Raw genomic sequence first — 21,320 nt, 5'->3', positions numbered from 1 at the left:
AGAAAGAAGAAATGTTTTACGATGAGGGTGGTGAAACACTGGCGCAGGTTGCCCAGAGAGGTGGTAGATGCCCCATCCCTGGGAACATTCCAGGTCAGGTTGGACGGGGCTCTGAGCAACCTGATCTGGTGGAAGATGTCCCTGTTCACTGCAGGGGTTTGGACCAGATGACCTTTAGAGGTCCCTTCCAACCAAAACCATCCTGTGATTCTGTGATAAGCAGACTTCAGCATCCCCACTGCCTGTTTCCAGCCAGAAACATCAGCTAGGAAAGCTCACAAGCCGGGATTTTCCCACTCCTCCGACACTTCTGAACTCCCTTCACGATTTACATGCACAGGAGAAAGCCCACATCTCGTTTTGCACTGACACTGGGGAAAACAAGTAGCAAAACTCTCCCCATCAAGAAATAAAAGGATAGGGGCTGCTCTAGTAGCTAGACAGACTACTGCAGTTAAATTTTATTATCAGTCCTAACATGTGCTTTCTCACTACAGTAAATATATCCCCAGCGTCATACACTCAATCTGCAGAAACCAAATGCAAAAGACATCCCCAGCAACTGTTAAAATACCCCAATGTGGAAGTGATGTAGAACAGAAGTAGAGAGGTCAGCAACCACTAACCCCATATAGGGGAGTTCAGGGCTCTAATTCAGGAGGCTCACGGCATCCTCATCGACAGAAGCCCTCAGCGAGGCTCATGATGGTGGCAAGGACACTGCTCCAGTGCAAGGCATCACCACCAGCATCAACAGCATCTAATTATTGAAGGGACACTTGAAACCTGAAGAGACACATCAAGATTTCACACGTCACTTCAGCCCCACAAATATTCAAGGCTGGTTTAGTGGCTAAAGGCCACTACCATATTTTCACACCTGTCTTGGCTAACCCACATTCAGTGCAATCAGGAAGTGATTATGGGACAAAAGAGACCCTGTCCACCTCCTCACTGAATGTTTATTACCAGAGCACAAGATCTACACATGCTTCTCTGGTAGCTTCAGCTTTTCTTAAGCTCTGCCTGAAAATAAAGGGTGAAAAAAGCAAAGTCTCCATTTTTAACTGGCCTGCTTCTATAAAACAACTTAAACACCCTTAATGCAACCCAACTCAACCATCTAACATGAATCCCTCGGATTGGTGCTGTGACTCCCAAGAGACTTCTCCAAGCCTGAATCATGGGCACTTGGACAACTGTGTTAACGTAGCAGCCAACTTTTAAAGCAGACCTAAATTATGTACAAAACCTGTAAGAGACAAGGGTCAGTGCTGTTCATGGTGTTAAAGCAGGTAAGGCAGATGCAGCCAGGGCCTATTCCATTTCTTGGGGTGTTTCAAAAGCAATTCAGCTTTCAAACTATGAGCTATGGTTCAGATCTGGATTCATCTCCAGCAGGTACAGCTGCTGGGCTGGCTCTTTCAGGCCTTAGCCACTTCATTTTGTTCTGTCCTGACTTGCTAAATTACATATGTTTTGCGTGAGCAGGAGGAATGGAACCAAGTCCTTCCAAAACAGCCTCTTCCCTCCCAGACAAATTAACTAGATTGAAGAGTAGCCTGACTGCAGGACAGGTTTGGCCAGATCCCAGATGTATTTTAGCTCTTCCCAACTTTCCAGCTGCTTCCCAGGCACGTGAGAGTGAGCAGGCAGGCATCAGCATCACTGGTGCTTACAGAAGCAGCAAGACCACCTTCTTGCCCAACCAGGTACCATCGGTCCTGAGTCATCCAAAGATCACACAAGCTCTCGGCATCATGCATAGACTTCAATCAGGGCTTCAACATCCACTGTTAATGCTTCAGAAATTCAATTTGAGTATTTCATGGGACACAACGATAATTTGGAGTTCAGAGCCCCCACAAATAACCCAGTGACCAGTTCACCAAACACCCAGAGGTACGTGCAAAGGAAATGGATTTATCTAGACAAGCGCCAGGGCTATGTACCTTCCAGCTATTACTGTAATAGCATGTAAAAGCAGTGTTTACCAATAGAGATGCACCCAAAAAACTGTCAGCCTACTGGCTTCGAAGCTTAAGGGCAGAAGAATCACAAAATCACAGAATGGTTTGGGTTGGAAGAGACCTTAAAGATCATCTAGTTCCACCACCCCCCCCCCCCCCATGGGCAGGGGGACACCTTCCACTAGACCAGGTTGCTCCAAGCCCCATCCAACCTGGCCTTGAACACTGCCAGGGATGAGGCATTCATAGCTTCTCTGGGAAACCTGTGCCAGTGCCTCACCACCCTCACAGATGAAGAACTTCTTCCTAGTTATCTAATCTAAATGTACCCTCTTTCCGTTTAAAACCGTTACCCCTTGTCCGATCACTACATGCCCTTGTATACGGTCTCTCTCCATCTTTCCTGTAGCCCCCTTTAGGTACTGGGAGGCTGCTGTAAGGTCTCCCCGGAGCCTTCTCTTCTCCAGGCTGAACAACCCCAACTCTCTCAGCCTGTCCTCATAGGAGAGGTGCTCCAGCCCTCTGATCACCTTTGTGGCCTCCTCCAGACCCGCTCCAACAGGTCCGTGTCCCTCTGATGTTGAGGACCCCAGAGCTGGACGCAGTACTGCAGGTGGGGTCTCACCAGAGCGGAGCAGAGGGGCAGAATCCCCTCCCTCGACCTGCTGGTTACTCTTCTTGTGATGCAGCCCAGGATACAGTTGGCTTTCTGGGCTGCGAGCACACATTGCCAGCTCATATTCAGTTTTTCATCCACTAATAAGCCCAAGTCCCTCTCTGCAAGGCTGCTCTCAATCCACTCGTTGCCCAGCCTGTATTTTTGCTTGGCATTGCTCCCACCCACGTGCAGGACCTTGCACTTGGCCTTCAGAAGCAAGCCTTTAACCTGAGGAAGGCACTAAATTGCTTGGTAAAGACGCTTGAAGCTTATTATACCATGGCTCTTAAAAGAGCAGAATTCAGGAAACTACTTGGAAAACAAGAGAGGTGTTTTTTACTGTGGAAGACACATCAATGAAGTCCATGGCTGCAGGCAAAAATAGAGCATTAAAAACCACCTACAGGTGAAGGATCATTCAAAAGGTTGTTTTCAAAAATAACAATAAAAGGTTGAAAACTTGGACCCCCTTCCAGAAACCAGCAACAGTTCCAGCACACCCCTAGGGTGGAGTTTTTCCCCCAAAACACTGCCCATGCTGCACAGCACATCTTCCCACTTTCAGGTGGGCTCTGACTGCTCCATCACGTTGGACATTCACACCAACATGACAAATTCCAAGATACTGCCAGAGTTTAGCTTCAGTATGAAATTAAAGACAGAAGTGTTGTTGCTATACTCTGGAAGGATTACAAAGATATTTTTAATAAGGGGTTATAAAAAGTTTTAAGCAGACTAAGGTGTTTTTGCTCAGCTCTTATGGCTACATAAATAAAACCTTGCACAAAGGAATAGCCACAACAAGTTGCTTGACAGAACTTGCAGCACTGAAAATTATGCAGTTACTACTTAAAGAGTACTCTCTTTGGTTGTCTTGAAGAAAAAGTTTATATCCTACAAATTTAAGCATCAGGTTTGGCTTTCTCACAGTTTTACAACATCGTAGTGCTACACCTCTGCAATTTCTGTTGCTGTTTTGGCTGGAAGCCCCCAATAACACAGGAATAGGAATAAAATGCATATAAAGTTTGAGGTATGAAGAAAACACAGAAACCTGGCTTTACGAATTAATATTCTTCTGTCTTTATGTACTTAAGATGCACTTCATTGGGTGGACACCTTCCTGACCTGGGACATCAAAGCAAACTCCCACATCAGGCTCCCCATCCCCATCCCATGCTGGTCACCAACAGCTGGACCAGAGCCACATCACGCTGGACCACAGCTCCCATCACAACACCCATCAGCCAACCCCTGTGCTCAAGGGAGCATCCCAAAGGTGATGGGCATCCACAGCCCAGGGATAGTCATCTCTGGATAGCACAGATTTGTTGAAAACCAGTTAGGGTCAGCATTTTCTTTTTCTTAAAAAAACAAACAAACAAAAAAAAAAAACCAACAAAAAAAACCCACCAAAACAAAAACAAAACCACACACCAAAAACAAACACCACCAGAAAAAGAAAGGAAACCCATCCTGAACCTGGGAAAGGGTCAGCACAATAAAATAAAATTTTAAAATTATAAATAATTATTAATTATTTCTACCCTGTGAATGTTTCTCCCTCCCCCACGACATCGCACAACCTCTATTGTCTGAAAAGCATTTATCTGAAAGTGGGTCATGTCTCCTGGCATTACTAAATCTTCCCAAATTTCCCCTGATTAGTCAAACGCGATATCCTCTCTGACATCTGAGTGATTGAGGTAGTGTGTAATGCCATTTTTCCCCTGAATAAGCCACATCAAAGGGGGTTATAAGCTGAGAGATGGCACACCGGATAAAATAGTCGCCAACAGATTGTCCCCAAAATATCACGGAGGAAAATTAAGTTGTTTTGTTGAAAGGTTTTTCTTTTAGAAATGTTCAGCCTTTAGTACTGAATGTGGAGAGACAAGAAACCGCCTTCAGAATTGCTGAAAGGATAAAACCTCACTAACTTATGAGCTGCGTGGTCCAATAGTTAAAAACGCTTCTGCGCACTGATGTCCCAGGGATTTTCTATCAGCCACAACATCCAGTCTGCTCTTCACATGGGGACACCAAAAACCATCACGCTGGAAATTAGTGACAGCCTAAATGCGGGTAATACCTCACAAATGATTGAATATTAAAGCAGAGTAATCTGAGGCTAAAAAGGAGAAAAAAAAAAAAAAGAGTAAACCTGCTACTCAAAAAAGAAAATACTATTTAAAATTGGGATATAACAGCAAGTAATCACTCAGGCATGATTTATATCCAAAGGGTTAAAAAATATCATCCTTTGGAGTAGAACAATGCCAGGATGCCGGGAGGATGCTCAGCCAGGACGAGTGCTGCCCTGGGGACTGGAGCTGGGGCTCAGCTCCCTCCTCCCAGGAAAAGAATTGAAGTTCCTAGGCACTTATCAGGTTGGTGATTAAATGAGATGCGGGCAAAGTTTAGTAAGTAACAGCAGGGTTTGCATTCTGCTGATTTACTTCACGTGACCTTCCAGCGCTGAAACTTTGTACTAGAGCAAAGACTGCCAGGAGACAGCACCTCTTTCAGTCAAAAAAATAAAAAAGAAATAAAAATAATATAAATAAAGACAGAAAATAGTGAAGTCTTGGAGAATCTACAGACTTTTTTGCATTGCCAAATAGAATATTCTATTCTATTTCTGAGAATAGACTTATTTTAAAAAATATGGATTTCTGCACAACACCATTCCTTGGACAAAAAGAGGGGCCCCAGGGAGGCTGCATTTGGGCAGGATCAGCCAGTTTTGTGCCTGGTGCTGGACTTTGGGATGCAAACACCAGCACAGCAGTGTTTGGGGAGGAAAAGCCTGCTTGCAACATGCTTTTTGGGGACTGCGAGGAGTTGGACAGCCTGAAGCAGTCTCAGCCATCCCATCTTCTCCAGCATGGAGTGTCCGGTGCTGAAAGACAAATTCAAGCAAATTCTTTTCCTGAAGATGATTTAAACCCACCTTGAGGGTTCAGCAAATGGATATTTCAGGTTTCTCAAAGCTGGGGAGCACTGCTCACGTCCATCTGGCATCATCAGGGGGATGCTCCCCATGCTTCCACTCTGGGGAGGGATTTCCCCAAAATAAGCAGGTACCAGCACAGCCACCACTCACCAAAACAGCGGGAAGGGCAGAGCGCAAAAAGATGAAGATTAGCTCTGACAACCTCGACTCCAAGTTTATTTTGGCACGGCAAGAGCACACAAGGCTTCAAAGCAGCTCCCGGCGAGCAGGCAAGGGGCCAGGCGGCAGAAATCACCCCCGGGGTGGCAGCAGCACTGCAAGGCTTAAATCCACAGCCGCTCCTGCCACCAGTTGCACCAAAGCACCAGCCCTTTAACCTTGAGCATCAAGATTTTCTGGAATTCAGGGGGGGTTTGTTGGTTTTTTGGTTTTTGGGGTTTTTTTTTTCTTTTTCAAAAGGAAGTATTTTATTTAAGAGCTCTGCCTCCGTCCTCCATGGCAGGACAGACGAAGTGTAAGCATTCATCTCACCACTCTGCACAGGGAGGAAGATGTTACCACCTCGCTGGGGCAGGGTCCGAACAAAAACGAAGGCTTTAGAAAGGAAAAGAAAAAAGAAAACAAGCAGAAGGAAAGCAGAGCAAGAGATTTCAAGCCTGGTACTTGTAGGCTCTACAGAAGCAAGCCATGACCTTCCTATCTCTGGCCAGGGTCTTTATAACACTCAGGGCCATAAAACACATGCTGAGGGAGAGCCAAGCCAAGGGCAGGTCCAGCTCAAAAGCAGAGTCCCTCACCCAGGGACCTCAGTCCCCTGAAAGCCATCCAGCCACAAACAACACGTCCCCAGCTGCACTTCTGTCACGGCCAGACAGCAGAGGAAAAGCAAATTGCATCTCTGCAACACCAGAATCTGGGGGAGAAAACCCCGATATTCAGAGTAGGGAAGTCCCTGCAGACACCCCTGAGGGCAGCTCTCCACCAGCCCCCGGGTGAGATGTTCACACCCCATGCAGACATGGGTTCCAGAAGAGCTTTTTAGTGGTGTTAAAGGTATTGCTTCAGCCAAAACATGCTTCTTGGAACCATTAACTACAAGAAGGTAGTGCAGGTGTTCACAGTCTATCCAAGCAGAGAAGTAATTTCTTACAAGGCCAGGTGGAGACAAGAAAGCAAATGAACAGCACAGTAACACGAGACACTGATCAAGCACTGGATGAGCAGCACTCGGTCCTTCATTTCCTTCGTTATTTTATTTCCGACCACAGAACGTGGTGGTGAAGGTAGGCATCAGCCAGGCAAGAAATGGGCACTCCATGACCACAGGAAAGGCTGGTGAGAGTCACACCAGTATCCATACATCCACCTCCCATTGAGGTCCGTGTGGGTCTGGAGCAGGACCTTCCTCTCCTGCACCTCCACCTTGTCTCCAAAACAGGACACATAGTCCTACCAGGAGATGTGGGACCAATCCAGGACCACAGTAGCCCAGTACTGCCACATGAAAGCCACCTCCAGCTCTCCATCCCCACCCCATTAGGAGATCAACTGTCCTGGACTGAGATCCACACCATCCCCAAAGCACTCGGTGCATACCACTCCTCCACCCCAGATGGACATCGCATTTGCTGCCCAAAAAACAGCGATACCCACAGCACCCATGTTATCAGAGATCAAAGTAATTAAGGGGCATAAATCCACAAGGGAGTTACTCAGCTTAATTAGATTGAAAATTATAGCTTCCATCATCTCAGTATCTCTCCATGCACTCGCTGCCTTGAGATATACTTACACTGACTTTCTGCTCACTTGGGGTATTACACCAAGTACCAGCTTCACGGCAGGCATGGGGATCAGGGGTTTTTGTCGTGGTTTTTTTTTTTTTTTAAAAACCAGTTTTCAACACTCATTTCCTAAGACACATGTTGGCAGCCCCAGCTCCCTGCTCATGTCCAGCCTGCTCAGGGATTTGGCAGCTGGAGGTTTGGCTCAGCCACCTGAAATCATCTCTGCGAGGCTTTCAGAAGAAACTGGACATTCCCATCACCATCCCCCATGATTTTTAAAAGCCATCTTTAAATATATTAAGGGTCTTTTTTCTTTGAAGAGCGGTGACTCGCCAGGACGCATCCCCGAGATGTAAGGTGTCATTTTGATAAGTAGTGGCCGTGATTCATCCACAACACATCCTGCTCCCAATAGCCCTGTAAATGGTGGTTAGCACATCCTACCAGCACCTCACACCTCAGTGAGACTATCGTAAGGGAGCTTGGGGGATGACTCACGGGAAAGGTGAAGGTGTGGATTAGCTGGATTTAAGGGCTGGCTCCACACCGCAGTGGAGCCACTAAGTGAAACTTACCCCTTCACGGAGCCCACGAGCCCAACTGGGCTGCCTGTGGTTCAGCAGGATGGGAAGCGGGCATGAGCTGAAAGGGTTGGTCAACCTCAAGCATGGAAAGGAGATATTCCCAAGGAAGAGCTAAGCTGGAAGCACACGGCAAATGGACACTCATGGGCAGAAAGATGGATGAGAGCCAACAGAAGCATCCAAAAGGCAGGATGGACAGCTAGACACATCACACATCTCCTATCAAGGAGCCAAGCCACATTAGCACCAAACACCTGGAGCACAACACCACCGAGCCCCCAGACAACACTAAACCACCCCCCTGGTACCACCACCAATGCCCATATTGGAACATGAAACATGGACTGAAGGAGGAGGTGATGGCCATGCATTAAGCAGGAGATGGCCACAGTATCCTACCGCCTGCCCCGCACTATAATCAGATTTGGGGAGGGCAGCAAGATGTGTTACACAGTACGGTTGGTGATCTGCTGTAATTGCCAGAGCAGGGTCTGAATGTCCTAACAGCACCACTGGCTTCATACAGACAAGCACAGAAAAGCCAGTACTAATAAAAAAAAAACAACAAAAAAAACCACACAAACCTGCTTGCGGAGGAGAAAATAAATAAATTTAAAAAAAAATCAAATGGGATTTGGTTAAAAGTGATGAAGGATGGTGGTACAGCAGGTCGGGAGCACACGCTGCTGGAGGAGCTGCACCATCATCCCACCACCCTGCACCAAGTCATGGGTTTGGAACCATACCCTGCAATTAAGGGCTTATATTCTTTATAGTAAGGGTTTATAGACCTATGTTGCCTATAGTTCTTGTGGGCCTATAGTCCAGCTTTTGACACATTTAACCCATTCCCATGACTTACAGGTCTCAGTCAGCTGGAAAAGACTGGGCATGGACAAAGTGAGGACAAATGGAGAGCACAGCTGGAGAAAAGGTCACATTTCCAGGCTGCAGGCTCTTCCCTGTGGGGATGTTCCTCTCCAAACCCCCTAGATACCGCAGGAAAGGCAAAGAGCGGAACTACCAAATCCTTAACAGCCTCATTAGTAAAACTGATGAGCTTACCATGACAATTACATTAAAGAGCATTCAAACAAGGAAGGCCACATGAAGCCCATCACCCACCAGCCCCTGGTCCTCCCCAGCCCTGCCACCATCTCTGGACAGGTCTCTACTCAATTCTGGAGGACCAGGCTAAGCCAAAACCCAACCCCACAAGATGTGTCTTACAGTGGGCCAGAGGTATACAAGGGCTATTGCTTTACACAACCAACTCAAGACCCAGAAAGTTCACGGTGAATTTTTTTTTTCAGTTTTGCTAAACAGCAAATTCCTCGCTAAAATGTTTTGCAAACCTTTCAAGTGTCTGCCAAAGCCTGGGGTCTTGCTGCAATAAAAGCAGTCATTTTTCTGACCTGAATTGCAGTTTATGCTGATATTCCTTTAACCACCACAAAATGCCTCTGTTTGCAGAATGGGTCAAAGAGCAGACAATAACACCACAAAAAAAAAAAAACCAAAAAAAAACCAAAAAAACCCAACAACTCAGGGCTTCACCTACACTACCTGCTATTTATTACACCACTAACTCAGAAGGTCCAAAGTCCACCTGAAGTTAAGCTACTCCTGTGGTTTGCTTCCTGAACAACTATCACAGTAAGGGTACACTATTCCTTTTTTGGCCAGAGCTACAAACTAATCAGCATGTAAATTAAAAGTCCAGCATGCCTAGAACTTCATAGCACTAGAGCAAACTGAGATCAGTTTCACACAGATATATATATATATATATACACACACACACACAAAAATACAGACACATACATAGCCTTCTTTCTTGGTCATCAGAAGGAATGTACACATTCACATTCAGGGTCATTATTTTCTGCACCTTATTATTAGCAGCAGAGAAGAATAACAAAGAAAAAATCCTCCCTTGTAAATATATTCCTCAGCAGCCAGGCTGCCTGTGACAAATACCCTTTGTTAAACTCCTTCCTTAGGGTAAAAAAGGGTAGGACCAACTCATCCCATCCCATTCCACTCCACAGGACCAGCACAAGCCATGCACTGCCTCAGAGGCTCCGGACCGCTGCTGGCCCCAGGGTTCCATCTTTCACCCTGGAGTTAACCCAGCAATTGCTGCAACTTGGGCTTGTGTACATTGGGATTCCACCCCCCCACTCACACACACAATTTCACACCCTTAAAACAGTATCAGGGGAGGAAATCTTAAAAATAATTTTTAAAAAAGCCAAGTTGATTAATCCCAACTGGTATAAATAGCTTGATTCCTACTCCTGCTTTAAGCCCTGCCGGAGTCATTCCCAGGGCTGTGACCCAGCACCTGCACTGAGCTCCATGGCTCTCATCTAACCCCAGCACAGGTGCTACTAAATGCACAACGGAGATGAACAATTGCACAAACAGAAAAGAAAACACAGTTATTTTTGCAGTGCAAAATAGGTGCGCCCTGCAGCAGGACCTGCATCCACGCAGTGCTGGGAGAGCATGGGGTGAACTCCGGCCATCTCCGCCTGTCAAGGGAGGGAAATGCCCACAAAGCCAGCAGCACCCATCTCTCGCCTCCCTTGCATCTACTCAAGGCCATATAACCAGTAGCCTAAATGGTATTTAAACCCCCAAGTTTGGCTTTGCTTTTCTCTCCTCCGTGCCCTCCCAGGGAAGTCAGGGAGGTCCCTGAGCTGCTGCGGAGGTGGCCGTGCCCTTGGCACAGTCCCCAGCTGCAGAGAGCCGGCTGGAGCAATCATATTTTACATTTCAATGAATTTTCTCTCCACAACTGCAGCTAATAATGAGGCAGGATCGGGAAGAGACCAGGGATGCCAACAGATCCAGCTCCTTCAGCAAGACAGCCCCATCTTTAAATGAAAATCCCAGCGTGGCCTCCGGGCTGTCCCTGCCCTTTGTGGCATGACCCAGACACATTCTCAATCTAAAATAAAGAAGGAAAAAAACAAACATACACCAAAACCTTCAAGTATAACCTAATTTTCCTAACAGCAGCTGCAAATGGCAGACACGGGACTTCAGGAGCTCTGCAGCAGAGGTCCTGGGGATGGCCTGGGACTGAACCCCAAACTTTCCCTGTCCCACACACTTATTCCCAGAAATTTTTTCTACACAATACACAGAAAATCTTCTCTCTCCTTCCCAGCTGCTCCTCAACCCCAAACCAGCACACAGGCACCCACTAAGGATGAATCCTCCCCAAGCCTTGAAAGATAAATCATTTTCACAAAGGTTTTATGCCAGAAGGTTTATACCAATTCATTGACTCAATCAGTGTGTGATCACACTGGCAACATTTATTCACTTTTGAAAAGTTTCTCCCCAGGGTCAGAAACCACCAATTCATTCCAGATACTTTATTTAATACAACAACTTTAAGTGAAAACCAGAGAGTTTTCTATACCCAACACTAGCCATTAGAAGAGGACTTTTTAATGCATTAAGTTCTATCATCTATTAAAAAATACTTGGCAAATAGCAGTCACTTTGCACAATGGAAGGAAAAAAAATAAAAAGATAAATAAATACCCTGGTTTCTTAATCGTCCAGAGCTTGCAAACCTCCTGAAGAGCATATCTCAAGCTGCACAACACCCCAGGAGCAGAAAGGCACAGCTTATTCTCTAGCCTGGCAGAAGTACTGTTTTGCATTATGTTCAGAGGCTACGCTTAAATTAACAATTAACATATTTTAAGAAGTACCTTTAAGAGAGCAGAACATCCAGAAGCAAAAGCAATTATATTTGTTTCAGTAATATGAAGAGCTTCCCCTTACATTAACGAAGGCGAGCCATGCAAACAAGTGTAATCTCCGGTTTAATTCTGCAAATCAAACCGTTGCTGGAGATAGCATCTTCCAGGGGCCATGTCCTCCCTCCATCCTGCCCAGCACCCAGCTCAGAGGAGCAGAGCATCCCCATTATCTCATTACAGAGTAATGCTGGCATCTGCACAGGCTTACAGGGATTGGACTACAGTTACCTTGGCTGTAGTTGAGCTGCATCAGCAACAGGTTTCTTTGGAGGGCTCTGGCTAGGAGGAAAGGAAAGAGCATTGCATGCAGGGAGTTGCCTTTGCCTCCTGCTTCAGCTAAATAGGGTTTGAGAAACTCCCCTGCCCAGCTGCAACCAGTTTGACTGGGCAGTGCTGCAGCTGGGCACATCCCACCCCTGCCACACTCCAGCAGGAACCCTAGGGACATGGCAGGAGCAGGACCGACCCCAGGCTGCCTTAGAAAGACGTTTGCACCAGGTAACTGGGAGATACACAGGTTAGGCAAAGCTCCAGTTCTCCGTCTGGAACAGGTTTTTGCAAGCAGGAGTCCCTGATGCCACTACCTCCTCTATTCCTCTTGCACGCACTGGTGCCAGCGGCTCCAGAACCAGGTCTGCACTCTTTACCATTCAGCTCCTCTTCCACTGGGACACGAGTCACACTAAATTCCTGTTTGCTTCTGCAACAAAATAAAATCCACAACCAGATAATCCTAAAGTCCCCAGCTACTGCATTGGGAGCGAGAAGAGTATTATAATGGTCTCCCCATAAGTATTTATCCAAGTGGAGTCCTACGTGCTTGAAGGTTGATGCACTTTTGGAACTACTCTCATGCTCATAATTAGGCACAGCTGTTAATTATCTTGTTTGATGGGGGCTATTAAACACCAGTCATCCCTGCTCTTAAAGGGGCACGGGTGAGACATCACATGGAGAGGGCCTCCACCAAGGAACTCACAGCTGCTGGTGTTTCCAGGATGGGTTTCTCTCCAGGTTAAGCACTCCTCAGGGCAGTGCAGAGTCTAACGCAGCAAATTCATCAGCATGGCTTAACAAGCATGAACTTAAGCACAAAGAAAATACTACATGTCCCACAAGGTCCTAGGAGATCTTCAGCAAGCATCAAGTGGAAGTTAAGGGCTCTCTACACAACACAGCAGTTCCCGTTGCAGCCCAGCAGGAAGGAGAGGTGGAAGGACCAAAGAAGTCCCATTTAGCCACTCCAAAGCAGCTCCCCAGCAGTTTCTCTCATCCCAGTTCAAGCAGGAGGAGCAAGGACTCCGAGGGAGGTACCGTTGTGGCTGTGCTAATGCAACACTGCACATCAGATCGATAGGCTTTTAGCAAGACAGCCGTATTGATTCCAGCAAGCCGGATTGTCCACCTTCCCTCCCTCCGCATCTTCCCTCAAAAAGCCCCATCCCCATCCGGCCGACAAGGTGATCCAGGAGGACCCACATCCACGCTTGGAAAGTCATCTCCTGAACCCCAACACGCCACTGAAGCTCTCCCGCTCTTCCCCGCTCCTTTCCTCTGTTCACCCCCATACCCAGTTACTCTGTAAGAGCATCTTCTGGCAGCCGTGCGCAGAGGGTGCATCAATGCCCGACTGCTCAAGGCAGGGCAGCTCTCCGCAGCAGGTTGTCTTCTCCCCACCATGCTCTCGGACGCTTCTACCATATACGAGCCATTAGTGCCCAGTGGAGCTACAGGCCACAGGGCCGAATGCCCACATCCACACGGAGATGAAGTGCAAGCGAGTGCCGGGGCCTTCCTTAATGTTTTCCAAGAGCAGGCTAGAGAGCAACGCATCTGCTTCATCTTGGGGACCTCCATCAGCAACTGGCACCCATCAGGATCAGCATCCTAAGGCTGCTGGGTTTGTTGTGTTTTTTAAAGCCTCCTTTGCTCTTTTTCTTATATACTCAAAAGTCACAGGAAATGTTTTCCTGCTGCTTCAAAGCCCAGAGCCGGCACACGGGCCCCACACAGAAGACCACCCAGCAGAACAGTCCTAAATTTTACCGCAACGTCAGCCCCACAGATGACCCGTATGGGTTCAAGGCGCTGTCCATGGCCCCAGCACCTACCACACCAGCTGTGTCCCCAAAATGTCCCCACAGATGGACACCAGCAGAAGGGCCAGTGCTGAAACACCGGCTCTCATCAAGAATCTTTGTTGTTTTTAAAAATAAATTAAAAGTTAATGACATGTGCAGATTGTCACCAAATCCCCACCACTTCCCACGTGCCTCATTAAAAAGTCCCTATACAGCAACAGGATCACAAGCCATGCCCCAGCAGGCATCTTATACCCCATTCAACAGATGAACAGGAATATAAACCTAACCAGTTTAGCATAAAAACACAACACAGATTAATTACCTGCTCATCAAGTTAAGAATCAGTTAACCTGGTGGTTATAACCAGCCCATAGATAGGGATAACACAGTGCTTGCAGCCAGCTTCCCTCCTCCCCAGGGATGCTTGCCATCGCATCCATGCACTCATCCGACGAGATGCTGTGGTAGGCACATCAGAGCAGTTAAGCCACGGCTTGCCTTGTGCTCCCCTTCAGATTTTCCAAGGGAAAAAGGTTTTCCAAACCTGAGGCTTTGCTTTTGAAGTGCTCCGAGAAGGACAGAGGTCAGCCCGCTCACAGACAGCCCTGCTCAATCCAGGGGGGCTTCTTAAATTCCCACAGGTTCAAAGGAGGAGCCACCAGATTCACACTTTGTCCTGCATCCGTTTGATATCAACGGCCAAAAAAATAAGCGGTAACCCCCAATATTACATAAAAGCTGTCTGCAAAATGAGTTACAGAAGCAGAAATCTGCAGCAAAGTTAAGCCCAGGAGACTGGCACAGAGACAAAAAGTGGTTCCTTGAGAGGGCTGGTGCCAATCTGGCAGCATCTCCACGCTGACCATGGTCACAGGAAGAATTTAAAACACTAAAATTCTCATTATTACAGTAGATGATGCTGGCACTTTAGTCTTTCAGCAAAAACCGTTCTGACGCCAAGCACTTTTCTCGATGAGCCCCCGCCTAGCGTTATTGATGGCTTTTACTAAGCACATTCCCTGGATCCTGGCTGTCCGCAGCACTCCCGGCTAGCCTCAGGAAGATGCGGAGCGCAGGGAGAGGGCTCTCTCCCTATCAGTTATCACTCCGTACCGGGCGGATCTCCCGCTGCACACGAGGAGCTCTCTCATCAGGCCAAGTCAATCAGCAAAGAAATATCTCTCCGGACACAAACCTCTCGCTGGGAAGGGGGGCAGAAAGCCCCAAACCGCGTGGGGTGCACCCCCAGCCCACTTTGGCCAAGGAGCGGGAATACCCTGCACCCTGCCTGAGTATCCCACAGCCACAGAATACTGAAACGAAGAAAAAAAAAAAAAAAAAAGCGCTATCTTGTCTAGACCCCAGGCTCTGCTTAAAAATCAGCACCCCGAGCTTCCCGTTATCACAGCCACCACTTTTTAGGCTTAAATCTGGGTTTCTCTCTGGGAAGCGATGGGGAGGGCGGCTGGCTGCCACCCCGGCCCGGCGGTGCGTAGCACCCTGCGAGGCCATCAGCCATGTTACCTTCCCTGCTTGCCATGAGGAAGCGGGTGCGTTTGGTCGCACCCCTGCCGAGGGATTTTGTTCGGGAGTTGCAGAACGAAAAGGACTCTGGAAACTGGGCGCCTTAGGAGCATTTCGGTTAGTTACAGCAGTTGTAAAGGCTGGGTTTGTTTGGTTTTTTTTCCCCTCTCCCTCCACCCTGGTGTTTTAGGAATATGAAGGGAAAAAAAAAAAAAAGATTCTGTGAGGATTTGGGAAAGCCCAGCGCGTTTTAGCTGCGTGTTCAGCTGCTCTGGTGACAGACCCCACGAAGGACGAGGCCAAACGCCACCACAACCTCGACCCACGGGCAAAGTTCACCCTTCCCTCCACAAAACCGGCTCCCCGGGAGGGTGAAATACCGGGAGGGGCCGCTCACCCTACGGGGCGAGGAGACCCGTCCCGGCTCCCACAGCCGACCGGTACCCACCGGGGAAGAGATACGGGGCGGGCGGGGGGGGGGGGTCCCCTCCGCACCCCGGGCACCATCCCGGGGGGGTGCGGGGAAAGTTGCGGGTCCCCTCCACGACTGGGAAACAACCCCCCCCCCCCGTCCCCCAAAATACAAGGAAGACACACACATCCCCCGCAACCTCCCCTTCCCCGCTCACCTTGGTGTAGAGCTGCGCGGTGGACATGGCCGGGGCGGGCGGCTCTTAGGCGCGGGGCATGGGGGCGGCAGGCAGCGAGCGGCGCCCGCCGGACCGACGGACGGACAGACAGACAAATCGACCTTTACACCCGCCGCCGCCGGCCGGGGCGCGGGGAAGGGAAGGGAGCGGTGGAGGTGGAGGACGAGGAGGAGGGGGAGAAGGAGGAGGAGGAGGCAGCAGCACCGCTCCGCCTCCGCCGCGCCCCGCTCAGGTATGAGGCGGCTTGGGCTCGGCTCGGTTCGGGCCAGTTCGGCTCGGGCTCGGCTCGGTTCGGGCCAGTTCGGCTCAGGCTCGGCTCAGGTCGGCTGGGTTCGGGTCAGTTCGGCTCGGGCTCGGGCTCGGGCTCGGCTTGGGTTCGGCTCGGTTCGGAACGGTTCGGCGCGGGTTCGGCTCCGCTCGGCTTTCCCGCTCCGCGGCCCCGGCCGCCCATTCTCTCACGGCCCCTCTCCCCGCCGGCCTCGGGCGGAGGGGAGCAGCGCTTTGCCTCACTGCCTGCGTCGGCTTTTAGGGTTGTTTTTTTTCTTAAAAAAGCCCTTTTTTATACATATTTTTCCTTCCCCTCCTCGGTTCGACCGCTTCCCCAGGAGCCCGCCCCGGCTCCTGCCCCCAGCCCCGAGCAGGGTCCTGCCTGGAGCCTCCTCGCTTCCCTCCCTTGAGGCGCTGAAACGCACCGCGTTTGTTGTTGGTTGGGTTTTTTTTTTTCCCTTTTTATTCTACTATTCTTCCTTTCCCACAGAAGAAGAGTAATTAAGCCCCAAGCGGGTGCCCCTCGGTGGTTTGAGGCTCTGCCATCCACACCAGCCCCTGAGCCATTGGGGATCACCCGTGTATTGGGGCGCAAGGAATGGCTTTAACGGGGTGTCCTTTACCAGGACGCGCCTGTGCCTGGGACGAGCAGCGTTGCCCACATGAACCCACTGGAAATACATTCAAGGAACGCACCAGGGACGGGTTTTTCTCTATCTGGAGGTGGGTTTGGGTTCCCACCACCAACAGGGTCTGTGCTCCTGGGCAGTGCTTGTGTGTCGCTCCATCCTACACCCATGCCAGGAATTGTTTCTTTGGCAGAAACAGCCAAAAATTGTCCCCAGCCTGTCAGTCGGCGGCCACGCTGCCTCCCTCCATCCCACGGGAGCACCTTGTGCTTCAACTCATGCTTATAAAGCACTTTTTGTGCCTGGGAAGGATAATGCAAAGTATTCCCAATTCATCACTATTGCTATTCATTATCATTCAAGGTATTTCGCATATTAACTAAGCAGGCAGAAAACGTCCTCAGCGGCGTTTATTCTCTGCCACAGCTGTTTACTCCGTAAGCGGGGATCCCTTCTGCCGCGGTTTCAGGCTGTGCTGCTCACAGAGCACCCACAGCCTTTCTTTAAAGCCATCGCTGGCGGCATCTCACCCTCTGCTCCTCATCCCTGGGGGGGTGAAACTACCCCCACTTTGGCATCATTTCCCTTAGTCCCCCGCCAGAGCCTGCTAGGGAGCAGCACCGATTCAGTGGGAGGACAGCCAGCATCGCGGATATCTCTCTTTTCCAGCTCTGATGTCCTTGGTGAATCCAAACAAATTGCAGGTGGCTCTGGGGGAAGTTTGGGAAAGAGGAAAAAAGGGGAGAAAAACCTGCATCCTATTTGGAAATTACCCTGGGTAGCACATTTGACAGCATAATCTCTGCAAAGCCTCCAAGATAGCTTTGTCAGGCAAACAAAACTTGCTCCTCTCCTTTTATTAAATCAACTGTAGAAACAAAATGTGAAGTACCGGCACAATCAGGAGCAAAAGTTTCAGTGCAGCCTGGGTAGCAGCGACAGCCCAGAGGCAAAGCACAGCCGTTCCCATGAAATACCAGCTGGTGCTGAGTGTGATTTTCCATCGAATTTATCATAATCTAAAACTTTAATTAAAGTTAGAAAATAAAAACCCTAAAATACATACGAAATCCCTGAAGTGTGTCCTAAGTGCTGAGTTGCTGGAAATTACCTCATTTGGGAGGCAGAAGCTTCTTCCCATTTGGGAATCGAAACTTGTGTTGATCATAATATTTAACAAGCACGGGCTCTAAAATAGCATTTTATCGACCACCTCTTGCATTCACTTCAAAGGCACTTAGAGGTGAAAATTAACCAAATACCTGTTCTTTTCCCCTCTGAGCAGAGCCAGTGGCTTCCTTGCAAGTACGGAACGGGTACTGGAGATGGGTGCACTCCCCTGGAGGCTTACAGGTCCCAGCCTTGTCCCTGTGTTGCAATGACACACGGAGACCCCAGGGACAGATGGATGGACGGATGATGGCACAGAGCAGCGAGAGGCTCTGGAGGGCAAGGCAAGGCAGGCAGGGTGCTGGGGCTGGGGCTGGAGGTTAGGAGCGGAGTTACCTGCTCTGCAACAGACACCCCGTCATTCCACATCAGATTTGGGGTTTTATGTAGGTAGAGGAACGAAGGCGAGTTTGCTGCTGAATTCAGATGGGCAGGAGAAACCAGCATTTCTGCAGTGAAATCCCCTGACCCCCAAACTGCAGTTACAGCGTTGAATTTTGATGCACGAGCATCCCACAATAACCCCATCCTGAAATCCTCCACGAAAATACTTCGCAGCAGGATCTACTGCTGAGACTGTGCGTGGCCAAGGGTAAAATGAGAGCTGAGTCAACCTTATTCCTCAAAATTAGGGGCAATATCTGCTCAAAGTACTTTAAACTCTCTGCATGTGTCTTGAGGTCTGCAGGGAAAGGTTTGTGCTTTCACTGGATGTCTCTTGTATGTGACACCGCCTGTGCGGGGCATGGTAGCGGGTAACGCAAAAATATGGAGCATCAATTCTGACAGCTCCAAATGCCATCAGGACCGAGTTGGCTGTTGCTAAATACAAACCCAGGTCCTGAATTTTTGCATGCAGAGTTGTCACAAAGACCTCGAAGCTGGACTTCCCTCCTCTTGGGCCATGCAGAAGTCACCATGTGCTATGTCTAGGCACAGTCATCAGGGCTGGCAGGGTCTGTGGTGTCACCGTACCCTGGGCATGGCTGCACTAGCTGTTTCTGCAGCAAGTGTTCCTACCTGTGTTAAAGTAATGAAAAATTCATCAAGGTGTTAAAACAATGAAAAATTAACAAAGAAGGATTTTTCTGCAAATAAAACTGATTCTGTCCAAAGCTGGATGTAGGTTTGCAGCGAGCTTCCAGCCCCGAAGGTGTTCCCACAGCCCTGGGAGCCTGCAGCCCAGCCCCAGGGAGCAGGGACCATGCCAGCACCGTGCCACAGGGCACCAGGAACCGCTCCCAGCTCAATGCCTTGTGCATGGCCAAAAACATCACTGTGGAAAGTCCTGGGGTTGGTATAAAAGCCCTTGTGAGCAGACGGGTGGGTGCAGAAAAGTCTTAAAGCCTTGGCAAGTACCAGGGGTTCAAACCTTGGAGTAGGTCTGGGATGATGTGATCGGGGACTGACATTCCCGGCTCTGCCACAGGCAAGTCAGCGACACGCTCCACACCTCTGCTCTTCCTCTGTCAATGTGAAAAATGTAATAAAAAAATACAGGAAAGAATATTTTGCAAAGCTCTAGTACCTGTATAAATGAAGAGGCTGTAACTGCCTGGTTTTTAAATGCAGTGGTTTCGTCTCTGGGTTGCTCACAGCCCTGGTGCAGGGAGAAGTCACCCAGCCATGGACCAGGCTGCTTCACTTATCAGCGGTGTCCCTGCACTCTCGCTTTAATAGATTGTTTGGCTCCAGGATTGCTCACCTGGGGGGAAATACCACGCACATGAGTAGTAGCTCACGCTCCTGAGGTTCTCGGGACTTGTAAGCCACAATTTCAGATCTGTTTTGCTGGTTATTGCTTGCGGGTGCTGTATGTCACAAATCTAACATGAGCGTTGGTTGGAGGGAGGCAAAGGCATGACCACACTTTGAAGCATGTGCTACTCGGTGTCCTATTTGCCCAGTTTACTGCGAAGACATCCAAGAAGATGGAAATCAGTAGGATTAAGGAAGCTTTTCAGTCCTGAAACAGAAAATCATTCTTACTGTGTCGCTCATCTGACTGTTAGGGGCAGGGAAAGGGTGCTCCTAAAGGAGTCTGCTGACCCACCCAGCCGCTCAGCAGCCTGATGTGAGCCTTATCCATTCTTCTAGACCCACCTGACATCTACAAAGCACTCAACAGCAAAGGGGGCAGCCCCAGCAACATGTTCATTGACAACAAGTTTTCTCTCGGAAGAGTTTGGTTGCCCATTATGCCATGGGAATTCATTTTTGCTGAAGGCAAACCTCTTCCAGTCTGATCTTTTATTTTTGCGCAGACTTCACGTTCACTGCAGAGAAATTTTGCCTCCAGGAGCAGGAGCTCAGACACTTTATAAATCCTTGATAGCTCTGACCACCTCTTTCTAGTTATTATTTTATTAAAAAAAGATTTATTATTGTTCTGGATGGCTCACCAATGTGGTATTTTTTGTCTCTCATACTGGGTGTACCCAACGACAGTGTCACAGCCTTTAATAACACACTTTAATTAATCCTGGAATTCTGAATGTGCTATTATGTTCATTTTTCAAAGAGGGGTCACAGCAGTAAAGAAAAATCTACATTGCTTGTGCAGGGCCACACCAGGAGTCTGTGGCAGACCAGGAAATTAATCTCTTAATCATTCTGCCAGTTTGACCCAGCGGTGAGAGCACAGACCTATGCCTACCTGAGCTCTCTGGAGTGATGAAGCTGTTTCCATTATCTGGGATGGCCTTTCCCACCCGCAAAACAGGAGGAGCGGCTCTGAAGTCCTCTGCGTGGCTTTGGAGATGGCTGCTGAAAAGCACTCTGTAAGGGCCAGACGTCACGACTAACCACCCACCTCTCTTGGTTTGCAACGTTTCCACAGTTATGAACGTTTTCTTCCTCAGTGTCTGTCGGAGACAGACCCTGTTTGGGCAAAAGTGATTCAAGGAACAAGACGTGAAGAGGCTCTGCACCGCTCTGTCTAGTCACCTGTCTGGATGGTGTGAACTTGTCCCATCCGCTGTCTCAGGAAGCTGCACTCGGAGCAGTTTTGTCTGTAAGCAAGGATAAAACCCTCAGCAGGGCAACATCTTACGGTCAGGTTCTTCCACCATTTACAGCCATAATTTAGCTGGGTTGCTCTGCTAAGATCACTGGTACTGTTTCAGATTAATACATCTCTACCTGACCTTTCGCAAACAGCTGTACAGCTTTCTCCACAGACAAAAAGCATTTGTCAGCTCGGTATCTGCTTCAAACCAAGATGAGGCGACTGTGTGGGCAGTTTATTCCTGATTCA

At 48.8% G+C, this 21,320-nt stretch overlaps 1 protein-coding gene across 4 annotated transcripts in view; it reads right to left on the bottom strand.

Annotated features, from left to right (window-relative positions):
- MYO5B (myosin VB) overlaps positions 1–16,291 on the bottom strand; it is a 151,963-nt gene extending 135,672 nt beyond the window's left edge. For 2 of the 4 annotated variants that reach the window (XM_069775237.1, XM_069775238.1), the window contains exon 1: positions 15,978–16,291. In XM_069775237.1, the coding sequence (XP_069631338.1) occupies positions 15,978–16,004 (27 nt within the window). In that variant the 5' untranslated portion in view covers positions 16,005–16,291. The remainder of the gene's footprint in view (positions 1–15,977) is intronic. The other 2 variants (XM_069775239.1, XM_069775240.1) reach the window with 1 other exon arrangement.
- Positions 16,292–21,320: the final 5,029 nt, after the last annotated feature.

Source organism: Haliaeetus albicilla, chromosome W, assembly GCF_947461875.1.
Source record: "Haliaeetus albicilla chromosome W, bHalAlb1.1, whole genome shotgun sequence".
Taxonomy (NCBI): Eukaryota; Metazoa; Chordata; class Aves; order Accipitriformes; family Accipitridae; genus Haliaeetus; species Haliaeetus albicilla.
Note: the sequence above shows the minus strand (reverse complement) of the source record. Positions and strands in the feature narration are given on the sequence as shown.